We start from the raw sequence: 13483 nt of genomic DNA, 5'->3' as shown, positions 1-13483 counted from the left end.
TTTGAGTCCAAGTCAAGGTCCAGCTTACTGACCGGAACTCATCTTTCTGGTCACTGATTCCCCAGCTTACCCATCATGTCTAAAATGTGTGTGTAAGTCTAAAAATTTTACTAAATGCATCTTTTTAGCATATTTTAGCCATACTTATAAAAGTTTAATATATCTGTAAACGCCTCATTTAGATCAAATATCTATGAATGGATGCCTATCGATCGACTATGACACCTTTTGGTTCAAACTGCAGGCAAATTAGCCACATTTACAAAAAGAAAAAAACATTCCAGTGGTGGAAAGGGAAGGGGCTTTGATACACAGACAGCAGAGCCTTTCATAGTGTGAATAAACCACATACAAAACCTGGTCAGAAGAGAGAGAGAGAGAGAAAACTAACAAATTATTCATCCGATACAGTCACACTCCAGTGCAGCTTTCACAACAGAAGTAGTTTCACATCCTGGAAAAAAATATGTAATTTCTGTAAGTTTGTTATTAACTGCTGTTAATGATTGAGAACTGACCAGTCCCCAAAATGTGTGAGAAAGGTTGAAATGCAGCGCGCATTAAAATTCTGTTCCAGCAGCAGATTTGATCTTGAAATACTCATATTGTGTCTACGATTTTACATTTTCATAATGATTCTTTTTATGTAGCATTTTGATTCCAGTCTATTTATGAAAAACATGAATGCTGAATTTTCACACACATTTTCTGTTGATGTGCATCTTATCACTGATCAACATTTTTTGCTCATTAAAAAGTCACATTTTGCTTTTCAGGATCAAATAAATGAGAAAATGATTATATACAAAGAAGAAAAGATGGGTCTACGAATGATGAAAAATTAGGTGTTTTTCTCACTGTAAAAAAAAAAGTTGTTGCCTTAAATTTTTAAGTACAATCAACTTAAATGTGTAAGTCATTTCAACTTAAATTACATGAAACTGACTTTAAAAAAGTATTTGAATATTGTATAATTTATAAAAATATAGCAAATGAAAATTGTTAAACTTATTTTGATGAGTTAACTTATTGATCATATAATTTTTATTACTCACATTTGAGTAATGATTATCTCATAATGAAGGCATTATGAACACAACAAAAACTAACCAATAATAACAAATATAACGATTAATAAATTATCTTTTTTATCAGAGGGGGCACGCCTTTCATTCTCAAGTAAAAAAAAAAAAAGAAAAAAAAAGTAATTTAAGCTTATAACAAAGTAAGACATACAAAGCAAATAAATTAAATGAAGAAATACAAATAGATTTGTGACTATTTAAATCACTAAAGAACTTTTCAGAAATGTAAATGTAAAATGTATTAGCCCATTGTTATTAAATGTTAGTAAGTTAGTATTTATTTATTTATAAATAAATACATTTTAATTACAATCAACTTGGATGTGTAAGTCATTTCAACTTATATTACATTGAACTGACTTTAAAAAATGAGTTGAATTTTGTATAACTTACAAAAAAACTTATTTTGATGAGTTACAGCAATATAAAAACATATGTTGTCATAACTTATTGATCATATAATTTTTACAGTGTAGCCTACTATTAATAGGCTGTAGGCTAATAAGGAGTTTATTGAGGCAAAAGTCGTAGTTAATATAGTAAGAATTGGACCCTAATCTAAAGTGTGACCCAAAAGTAGACTAATACAGAATTGGATTCCTCCAAATTTCTCATTTATATTAGCATTATTCATAAAAGTGTAAATCATTTGCATAAGGTGCAACAGCCAATGAGCATGCAGTCAGCTCCGCCCACCGGGAACGTGGAACGACTTCCTTCAGCAGGTGCGCTCGTGCACTGGACAACTGCAAAACTTTGCGTTAAGACACTTTAGTCTCATGTGCTTGCGTCCTTAAAAACACTCTTCGTTTCAGTTAATTTCGCACGTCTATTTACCGAGGCCGCGAGGATTTTCAACGAGACCGGATTGATGTTTACTGACATGGTGTCCAAGTTGACATCGCTTCAGCAGGAGCTCCTGAGCGCCTTGTTGGACTCGGGGGTCACTAAGGATGTGCTGGTCCAGGCGCTGGAGGATTTATGCCCGTGTTCCGCCGAATTCGGAATAAAAATGGAAAAACCCTTGTCCCCATCGAGTGTCAACGGCGGCAGCGACTCCAATGATTCAAAGCCGGTGTTTCTGACTCTGACCAGCGCGCAGGGGAAAGGCGGTAAACTGTCCGGGGATGAAGGCTCTGATGACGGGGATGACTTCGACACGCCGCCGATCCTGCGCGAGCTGCAGTCTCTCAACACAGAGGAGGCGGCGGAGCAGCGCGCGCAGGTGGAGCGCATGTTATCGTGAGTTATTCACATACGGATACTTGACTTTTCAGTTCATTAACTAAATGTCACCTTATTAAAATATTATATGCAAACAATGCAACATGTTAAATTACAATGTAGGCCTACATACTTTTTTTTTTAGTCGCAATACGAACAGTGCGCAATAATGAGCAGCTCTATAAAATAACCGTGAGCCTGTAGGCTAGTTCTTCTACATTTTCTGTAGAAATTTGTCTAATTTTATCCTATATAATTTATTTATTTTCTTTTATTAATAATTTATTTTTATTTTTGCTTGCCCAATTTTTTTTTTTAAATAAAATGATCTAACGAAACCAATACCAAAATTTGCCTATTGCGATGAAGCATTTTTTTCTTATTTCAGTATTATTTTAATATTGTTTTAATTAGCCTACTTAATTATGCAACTTTAGGCACAAAAAAAAATCGAATACATTTTAAATTTCGGCAAAAATAAATAAATAAATAAAAATATCGAAATGTTCCTGTGCAAAAGTATAAAGAGGACAAGATATGTATATTGACGTAAAGTCAAAACGAAACCACGTGTAGTTGTTATTAATTTATTTCTATAAATCATCAACAGAAAGATACACAATGTCGTATGAATAGAGGGAAAAGATATCTAGTTATTCATTGTCCAAAGTTATAGTCTTAAATCAACATCCTCGAGCACACTAATGTGAGGGGTTATTTCCCCAAACAAACATTAGCGGATCCGTCAGACATTTTCATTTTCTTTTTTCTTTTTTTGTTTAAACTTATTGAACCGATCACAAGCGTTTTACTTGTTGTATGCTGATTGCTGGTGTTTTTAAAAAAAATTTTTTTTACAAGAGGCCTACAATTAACAGATTTATTAAGGCATTTTGTCGGCTACGTCAAATTAGAGACATTTAAAATGATAGGCTACAACCAATGTCATGCAAATATGGGGCCTATAATTATTTATTTATTATTTTATTGTATGACTATATACAGTTCGTCTATATACAATTATTATTATAGTTATTTATCGCAAATAATCAACTCAGTATTGATAGGAGGGAAAATATTTTTTTGGGGGAAATTAGCTAAACAAAATTAACCTATGAGAGTACTTATACTCATTAGACATCATTAATTGTTTTGATTATGTCTGAGTTACTTTTGAAATTATTATTTTTTTTTTTATGTTTTCAATTAATATTAAATGTTATTGCATGTCAATTTAGACGTTTGAGCCTTTTTTTCATAGTTGGGCTTTTCAAAACAAAAGGCATACTTTTGCACAACCTAACATAACACTTCGACACATGAAAATAATGTGGAGTTGCTGGGTGTGTGTGTCGTTGTCAGCGAGGACCCGTGGCGCGTGGCTCGCACGGTGAAAGGCTACATGCAGCAGCACAACATCCCTCAGCGCGAGGTGGTGGACGTGACGGGCCTCAACCAGTCGCACCTGTCCCAGCACCTCAATAAAGGCACGCCGATGAAGACGGCCAAGCGAGCCGCGCTTTACACCTGGTACGTCCAGAAACAGCGCGAAATCGACAGACGTAAGTCAGCATCTCAATACAATCTATAGGCCTAGCGTATGTAGACTGTTTTGTTCCCTTTGCAAGCTTAAAAAAGCATTATATAACAAAATATCATACAAGTGACATTTATTTTTAAGCTTTAATTATTTTATAATCTCTCGTTTATTTATTTATTTTTGCATCTGGTATTGATGTTTTGTTATATAAAACAATGCAGTGAATAATATTTTTTTTGTATTATTACATTTGTTTACATATTATATTACATACTTGTAAAACATGTATTGTAGCCTTTTGGTGTTTATTTTATTTTATTACAGTTCAATTCAGTTCACGTTTATTTGTATAGTGCTTTTCACAATACACATCATTTCAAAGCAGCTTTACAGAAAGTGCACGAGTCCATATTGCAATTTAGAGTGATCTGTTATTTGAGATAAATGTCTAAGTATTTCGGAAATGTACATTTACAAAGATTCAGTGTTTGCGTCATCTGAAATCTTCGCAGGAAATCTTCACATGCAAAATCAGGGAGAGCGGGGCACAACCTAACACTTTTTGACTTTCTCAGTTTGTGTAAATTCACTTCAGAGTATTTATTTCCCCCCCTCAATTAATTTCACAAGTCTAGTACAATTATGTGGTTTTGTTTCATTAATACAAATACAGTGTAGCCTATACTTTTTTCTTGATTTACCCCGAAATAATGGAAGTGAAATGTGACAACATGCCCAGGTGGGGTCCATTGTAACTTGACCATATGAAAGCTTCAAATGTTATCTGATCAAATAAAAAAATATTTACAAGACACACAAAAATACTTTGTCAATAAAATACAATTCTTACATTTTTCAGATAAAATAATGGCATTTTTTTGTGTGTAATTTTTGAGTTTGACAACAAACACACCACAAAACACAGTTATACAGCATAGTTCAAAACATAATAATAAGAAATGATTTCTTAACATTGACTCTCAGTGTTTATTCACCTTTTTCTCAATAGATTTCTCAAAAGTAAAGAATAGAATAGCATAGTTCTATAGAAGCACATTGTTACGCAGTTACAACATGCCCTATCTGCGCAACTGAAACCCGAAGCATTAAAGAACTATCTCAACTGTTAAATAACAGATATAAGATTAAAATAATTTAAGATTTGTCTAATTTTAAATAAACAAAATAAACAGATGAAAAATTAACTTTTTTTTATGGTTAAAATAATGTTCACTGATATCTTCCAAAGATTTTTTCATTTTGGCAAAATCTAAAACCAGTCGCATGGGTACATTTTTTGAAATTGAGATGTATACATAATATGAAAGCTGAATAAATAAGCTTACCATTGATGTATGGTTTGTTAGGATATGACAATATTTGGCTGAGATACAACTATTTGAAAATCTGGAATCTGAGTGTGCAAAAAAATCGAATCATTGAGAAAATCGCCTTTAAAGTTGTCCATTTATGTTCGTGATTGTGCTGCATTCACTCACAAAAATAAATGTTTTATATATTTACGGTAGGAAATGTACAAAATATCTTCACGGAACATGATCTTTAATTAATATCCAAATGATTTTTGCCATAAAAGATAAATCGATCATTTTGACCCATACAATGTATTGTTGGCTATTGCCACAAATATACCCGTGTGACTTATGACTGGTTTTGTGATCCAGGGTCACATATAGTGTTGATATGCCAACTAGAAAATACAGTACATTTTGTCATGCTGGCATGTGTGGAAAGTTTTAAACCATGTGTGTTACAACAAGTAGCCTCGTGTTAGTTTGTGCCCCACTCACCCCTACACTGTGTCTTTTATAAATGACCTACAGCACTTTTGATTAAATCTATATAAAAAGCCTCTTTTGTGAATGTTTTTATCTTGTCAATTGTTATATACTCTTGTTTCTCAAACTTTGGTCAGATAATTTAGAAGATAATTTATTCATATTTGTAGACTGCATAATACATGTTCTCTACTTGCTCTGAATAGCCTACAGTTATGAAGGACATTCATTTTTCAAGGTCAACATGTTAATTTTCATACAAATTGGTGCTAATTACTTACTTATGTATGTATGTATGTATGTGTATATATATGTGTGTGTGTGTGTGTGTGTGTATACTGTACGTACTTTCATTCAAAGTGACGCTAATTACTTGTGTGTGTGTGTCTGTATACCGTAGATATATATATATATATATATATATATATGTATGTGTGTGTGTACAGTGTGTGTGTGTGTGTGTGTGTGTGTGCGTGTGTGTGTGTGTGTGTGTGTGTGTGTGTGTGTATACACATATATATACATACTCCGTTCTGTAAGCCCCATACTTGGATCTATTATTATTATTACCACCCTCAAAATTGCATCTTCATTATGGGCCTCCCCATCCAACACTATCTATCATGATTCTGCCTTACTCTGCCCCAATCGTGTCCCCCTCTTATTTCCGCAGAGTTCGACCGTGTTCAGGGCTCTGACCTCAGTGACTCAGGCAGTCAGGATCAGGTCCTGTTTTTTTTCCCAGAGTTCAATCATACCGGACACAGTTCGGGCACTCCGGGAGGTTCTGGAGGACCAATCGGAGACGAGGGGGAGCCAGGCTCTAAGAGGATGAGACGAAACCGTTTCAAATGGGGTCCGGCATCTCAAGAGATACTTTATCAGGCTTATGAGCGGCAGAAGAACCCCAGCAAAGAAGAGAGGGAGGCGCTGGTGGAGGAATGCAACAGGTAATGCTCTCTCGCTCTTCTGTTGCTGTCCGTTTCAGTGAAATTACAACGTGAACAACTGCATTCACAGACATGCAACTGGAGTTTGATCTATTTTTATGTTTTGCATTTTATTATATTACATACAATATATACTATATATATTTTTTAATTACCGACACCACATTAATTTTAATGTTTATAAAATCTATGTATAAAGTCTTTTGTTTTTATTTTTGCTCAATTTTCATATTCTCTTGTTTCTCAGACTTTGGTTGGATACTTATTTATTTTATTTATGCTTTAAAACACAGTGGCACTCATGCATTCGTTTTAGTTTTATTAAAAATATGTTTAATATATCTGTTAAATTACATTTAATTAATTACATCTTTTGTTTCTTTTTTTCTGTTCGACAATATAAGATATACATTTATTTGAACACATTTGATCTATTGCAAGCAGCGGTTGGTTATTTTTGGGGATGTTCTCAGGGCAGAGTGTGTGCAGAGGGGTGTGTCGCCCTCTAAAGCTCATGGACTTGGATCTAACCTGGTCACGGAGGTTCGTGTGTACAACTGGTTTGCAAACCGGCGGAAGGAGGAAGCCTTCAGACAGAAACTGGCTATGGACACATATCCACCCCACAGCATGAACCCCCTGCTGTCCCATGTGTCTTCACACACCCAGCACCATCACAGTGCCTCCGATTCAAGTAAGTGCATGTAACAATCACACAGAAAACAGAAGTGCAGACTCTGTTCACACCTGCTATTAACATCTGTCTCAGATGATCCGATGTCATGCTAACCGGAAAAGTTGGAAGAGTTATTTTAGTATTATTTATATGCTATAAATAATACTAAATCGATCTTGGCAACGATTAATTGCATCCAAAATAAAAGTTCGTGTTTACGTAATATATGTGTGTGTACTGTGTATAATTATTTTGTATATATAAATACACACACATGCATGTATATATTTAAGAAAATGTGTTATTTATATATACAATATTTATATTTATATATAATATAAATTATGTGTAAATATATATACAGTATATACATGCAAATGTTTCTTAAATATGTACATGCATATGTGTATATTTATATATACAAAATAATTATACACAGTACACACACATATTACGTAAAAACAAACTTTTATTTTGGATGCGATTAATCGCGATTTATGTTATGTGCTTTTGTCACTTTTATTATTACTTATTAATATTACTATTTAGGTTTAATTTAAAGGTTAAAGATTTTAGTTCAGTTTTAGTTTTTATTGATTTATTTTTGCAGTTACTAATTTCAGTGTTTCAACTTAAACTTAAGACAGCATTTCTGATTTTTGCTTAAACTTTTTCATCTAATATTTATTTCAGTGAACACAACTGTTTTTATTAGTTTTAGTTAATGATAATAACCCTGGTTTACCGCTGTATTTGAGCGTTATGGCCTGGTTTCACAGACAGGGCTTAGATTAAGCCAGGATTAGTTCTTAGTTCAATTATGACATTTAAGTAGCTTTAATAAACATTCCTTAGAAAAAAACATTACTGGTGTGCATCTTGTGACAAAACAATGGCACTGACATATTCGAACACAGTTTAAGATATGCCAATGCAAGTTGCTTTCAGTTAAAACAGCTCAAACATGCATTTTAGTCTGGGACTAGACTTAAGCCGTGTCTGTTAAACCGGGGTTATAATGAGGTTTAGTATCAGGTGTAAACAGGGTCACAAAAGCAGTAAGAGTGTGTTTGTTTCATTGGAATTCTTCCTCCCATTGGTGTGTGAACAAAACACACAGCCACACCCGCAGACACATGTGAGATACAAGGACATAAAATCTTTAGGGTCAAACCAGGGTCAAGTCAAGGTTCGAGCTTTGTGTCTGGGAGGGTGTGTTTTGCTCCCTCAGAAGATCGATAGCTTGTTGGAAAAAAAAGTGTTTTAAACCCAGAAGGATCATGCAGTGGCTTAAAACGATCATATAATAAAATCAAAATGCTTCAGCTTAACTTTTGGCAACTACAAAAGGGCACTTTTCTGTGGAAAAGCCGTATACTGTCAGCCTGTGAAATGGACCGAATTCCGCAGAATGTTTACAAATGGATTAATATTACGTCAAGAGAGTGAGTCAGAGGACAGCGTGTTTGCTCAAGCTGTGTGTTCTGCTACAGTCACTGACCTCCAACGGTTCAAAAGCTCTTTGATTGTATTTGTTTGCCCCGGAGCAAGAAAATGCACAACATTTAGCATAATCAGTTTTCAGGTATGTTTACGAGAATGCGTTTAAGGAATAGACGGCCTCATAAAGGCCTTTCAGTGTTTGGACTGCAGACTCTTATCATTCGAGCTGCATTTACAGCTACGCAACTAGGTCAAATAAAGATAGACGGTATCGGGTCAGCATGTGCCGACTAGCAGCTTTCTCTTTTCCCCAACACAACAAATTGCACATTTTTGTCTTCAAAGCATTCACTGCACAATACTACAGAAGTGTTTCTTGTGTTTTTCGGTGCAGAGCTCAGGTACAGTCAACAAGGAACCAGTGAGGTCACTTCCTCCACAACCATCAGTCACCATGGCAGCAGCCAATCAGTATTGCAACAGGTGTCTCCGGGTAGCCTGGACCACTGCCACGGCTTGTTATCGCCGGACGCCAAAATGGTAAAGAAAAAACCGTCACGACGTGCACGCTTTGACAAGTACGGGTCTGCCAGCCCTTTTTTTCAACCGTGTAGTCGCAGAGATCAATGTACATTTTACAGACATGATTGATAAAGTCGCCTTTATTTGGAAACTGACTCAACTAGGTCAAAGAGAGCATTGATCTAGCATGTGAAGGCAGTATGTTTAACACAGAAACCCTTCCTTTATTCGCTTTCATTCACTTTTATGCTCCCCCCAATAAACATTTGTAATGTTATGTTAGTGCGCTCTCACAGTTCAAAAACTACGTTTTTCACCAGAGGAAAGGAACCACGTCCTTACTTGCAAAGTGTTTGTGTACCTTATATGTATTGACATTGTGTCCAGATCTCGGTCTCTGGTGGAGTCTTGCCTCCTGTGAGCACTTTGACCAACATTCATAGTCTGTCTCAGTCGTCTCATCATCATCATCAGCAAGCACAGAGCCTCATTATGAGCCTGGCCGCTCAAAGTGAGTGTATCGCCATTTTTATTCACTCTTCCTTCTTCTTCTTCATATCTTACATCGTAAACTGTGGTACGTACTGTACACTGTAAAAACATCCTATTAAATTTACGATCAAAACTGCTGCTGTGGTTGCCAAAAATAAATACAGTGACTACATTTCAGGTATTTCTGGATGGCATATTGGTGACTGTATATATTGTTATTTTCCACTGCAATTATACAGTACATAGTTTTTCTGGCAAAAACTCAAATGCAGTATTTACATACAATTGCTATGTTAAACCATTTCCAGTTTTTTTTTTACATATATGTAAGGTATCTTGCAGTTAACAATACAGTTTTACTGTAGCATTTATTTTTTTATTTTTCTCACACATTTTGACATTTTCTGATGTGATGAAAGGTGGCATTTGGCCTGAAACTTTTAAAAACCACTAACCTACACTGTCATTCATTTTTTTTATCAAATGGAATTTCAAAAATAATTCAAACAGGTTCTCTCAACACTCCCTCCTCTTTCTATTGGTCAGACAAACAGATACCCACGCCCCCAAACTCATGTCATTGGTTGAGACACTGCATTACTGGTAGGGATTCTTAAACAGAGCAATGTTTTGATAGCAGGAGCAACAGCATCTTGCTGATCTAGTTAGATCATAAAAAAACGTTTATAGCTAGCTACCTGAGTGATAACACATCTGGTGTAATGACACTTAAAGGTCACTCTATCGCCCTCTTGAGTGCTGGAGTGTCTGACTGCCACAGTAACACTAAAACATTTGATGAGTAGGGCAAGCATTTGAGTCCTTGTTTGCACACTTGCCTAAGCCAGTAAACATACGACAAGCCGATCCTAACAGAGTTCATTTACAGGTTCATTTACAAGCCTTGAAGCTACAATAGCAAAATCATCCTGTTTAATTCTAAGGATCAGATTTGTGAAACAAAGATTTGACAGTTCTGGCGCAAAATGAACATTATAAATGGACTTGTGTAGGATGTGGCCCCTTTAATTCTTTACATTTTTTATTGCAACGTAATGTAACACATTTTTACAGAAATATTGGAGAATGTAAAAGAATACTAACCGGACAAAAAAAAACATAGATAGACGAACATTTCAAAGAAATTACATATCATCTCTATATATGTGAAAAGTACTGTGTGTGCGGTCATAAATATCAGTGTTATTTTAGTATAACTGAGACTATTACAACAACTATTATAACTATTATAGTTGTATTAATATTTTCAATTAGTTTTTATTTTAATATTTTTCATTTTTATGTTAGTTTAGTGCTAAAATTGTAGTAATTTAGTTGTGTATTTTTGCCAGTTAATTTTTTCTCTATGTCTATATGATCTATATTTAAAAATATAGTTTATAGTGTCTATATATAATTTTCATTTCAGTTTAAGGTTTAGTTTTTTTAAGTACATCAAGTTAAACTAAATAAAAATAAGAAAAAATGAAAAGAGTTTGTTTTTTATTTTATTTTTGTTAACGATTATTTCATTTTAAGTAACAAAAATGTTTTCTTTTATGGTTTTAGTTTTAGTTAAATATAATAACCCGTGTGTGTGTGTGTGTGTGTGTGTGTGTGTGTGTGTGTGTGTGTTTGCATGTGTGTGTGTGATTTTAAATAATATATATAGTCTAGTATAAATGATTATTATTATTTAAATTATTTTCTTTTTTAAATCTTTTTGAACAATTTGAACAACAAGTTCTGACTTTGACACGGTTTTTACGTTTCACCAGGTCTGGCTTCGCCTCAGTCTCAGAGCGTGCCCGTCATCAACAGCGTGTCTGGCCTGGCCACCCTGCAGCCGATGCAGTTCCCACAGAACACCAGTCTGACGCAGCTGACCACAGCTCACCTCTCCCAGCAGCCCTTCTCACAGTCACACAGTAATGACCCCTGCTCATTAATGCAGAACGTTCTGTGATTCTGAACGACATTGTGCAAAACTCACATTTCGCTTGTCTTTTTCAGTGTACTCGACCAAACAAGAAGCCGCCCAGTTTTCCCATCCATCTCGATATACGACCATGGACACCAGCACTATCACACACCTCGGCTCCAGCAAGCAGGTCAAACTTCAGTTTCTTGTACTTTCTATCCACCTTACTTCTAATGTAAGAGCGGATGCAGCCATTTGTAACTTGAATGTGCGAGATAAACACTGGTTTGTAGTGTAAATAGTTGTACAGTTTATTGCACTTTGTTATTTTTCTAGTTATTTACCTATAGGCCCTGTTTACACCTGCTATTAAGATGTGTTTTGGTCGATCGGATCACAAGTAGATGACGCTAAATACAGGTGTAAACGGGGTCTAAAACGTTTTGAGCTTGTCCACTTTCATCCACTTCCAGAGGTAGTTGAAAACACATTTGACCGGATTGCTTTCGTAGTGTAAAAGCCACGAAAGACCGTCTACTCTCCGCTTACTGACCTAATGCGTAAACATTATGGGAAGAGCTCTAGCCAGACTGGATTTAAACTTTGTCGGCTGAAGACCCAAGTTTGGTTTGAAGACGAAAAATTCTCTCACCATTCCTGATTTCTAACACAGTCTTGCGTCTGTCAGAGCAGAAACCAAAGCTGATGCTCTCCGTAGGTTTTTCCATCGTCTCCGTGAGCTTATTTTGTCCATTAGAACGAAAGATCTGAAAAAACACATAGACTCTCGCCTCAAAGAAATCAGGACAGAAGTGGTTAAAAGTGGACAAAAGAGACGGATTAAAACGGGTATGTGTCCCTCGTCTACTTGTGAACCGATCAACCAAAACGCATCTTAATACCAGGTGTAAACAGGGCTAATGAATCTGAACAGAAAGTAACTTACTTCCGCATTGCAAAATTAGGTGTATACATTTTTATAAAGTGGTCAATGTTGATATTTCTCTCTCTGTACATAAACAGTGCCTATCTGTATTTGCGTTCCTGATGGATAATCGTTACTCTCTGTTGTCACTGCAGTGTCCATTGCAGGCCTGGTGAACAAACGCAACCGAAGCGAGAACTTCCTCGGCAGCTTAGCAACAGCGGTCCGTGACCTCTGCGTTTCTCAGTTACGCTGGTAACCTGTCAGCATGGAGAAACAATAGGAGCAGAACTGCCTCTGGATTCTGCAACAAATGAAGAATAATGATTGATATATTACAGCTTTAAGCCATATGACAGAACAAAACTGGCGGAACTTGCTAAGACGATTGAATACTGAGCCGAAGCTTTCACACCCATCGGTTTTAGGGGATGGAATCTTCAATGATACTGTACATACGATTTAATGAGGAAATATGGTTTGTTATTAAATACAAGGTCAAGTTTTCAGGCAAAGCAACAACAAAAATAGTCAGTCGATCACGGATGAGATTTTGTTTTCCACACGCACGTTTGAGATTTGAAATGTATCCCATATTCTTAAAGAAAATCATCACATTACTGTGTAAATTCACAACATCAGAGTGGTCTTTCCATTTCAACGCATGGACTTGCACATAAAAGTAATCCCAAAAGATGCTACAAATATAATTGCTTCTCAGGGATTGATTTCACACTACTCCATTGTAGCTAATATTATGAGAATGTGTATAACTGCCTAAAGGCTTTGCTATTTTTTATATAAGTTTTGGAATCACTTCAATCATATTTATATTTGTGTAAATCGATAAATAATACATTTTTGAAGAATACCTCCTGGCTTTAGTGCTCTTTTTTATTAGTTTAT

At 35.4% G+C, this 13483-nt stretch overlaps 1 protein-coding gene across 3 annotated transcripts; it reads left to right on the top strand.

Annotated features, from left to right (window-relative positions):
- The first annotated feature begins 1811 nt into the window (after nt 1–1811).
- On the top strand, nt 1812–13448 carry hnf1bb (HNF1 homeobox Bb). Of its 3 annotated transcripts, none has more exons than XM_082140419.1 (10): nt 1812–2327; nt 3672–3871; nt 6394–6598; nt 7072–7292; nt 9112–9257; nt 9627–9750; nt 10278–10334; nt 11510–11659; nt 11745–11842; nt 12733–13448. In XM_082140419.1, exons 1-10 carry the CDS (start codon nt 1957–1959, stop codon nt 12751–12753), a joined length of 1593 nt encoding a protein of 530 aa, XP_081996545.1. In that variant the 5' UTR covers nt 1812–1956; the 3' UTR covers nt 12754–13448. The 3 variants fall into 3 exon arrangements, with proteins under 3 accessions (XP_081996545.1, XP_081996543.1, XP_081996544.1); XM_082140417.1 differs by having other exon boundaries at nt 1813–2327; nt 6322–6598; XM_082140418.1 differs by lacking the exon at nt 10278–10334 and having other exon boundaries at nt 1814–2327; nt 6322–6598.
- Nucleotides 13449–13483: the final 35 nt, after the last annotated feature.

Source organism: Leuciscus leuciscus, assembly GCF_965113295.1.
Source record: "Leuciscus leuciscus genome assembly, chromosome: 16".
NCBI classification, from domain to species: domain Eukaryota; kingdom Metazoa; phylum Chordata; class Actinopteri; order Cypriniformes; family Leuciscidae; genus Leuciscus; species Leuciscus leuciscus.
Note: the sequence above shows the minus strand (reverse complement) of the source record. Positions and strands in the feature narration are given on the sequence as shown.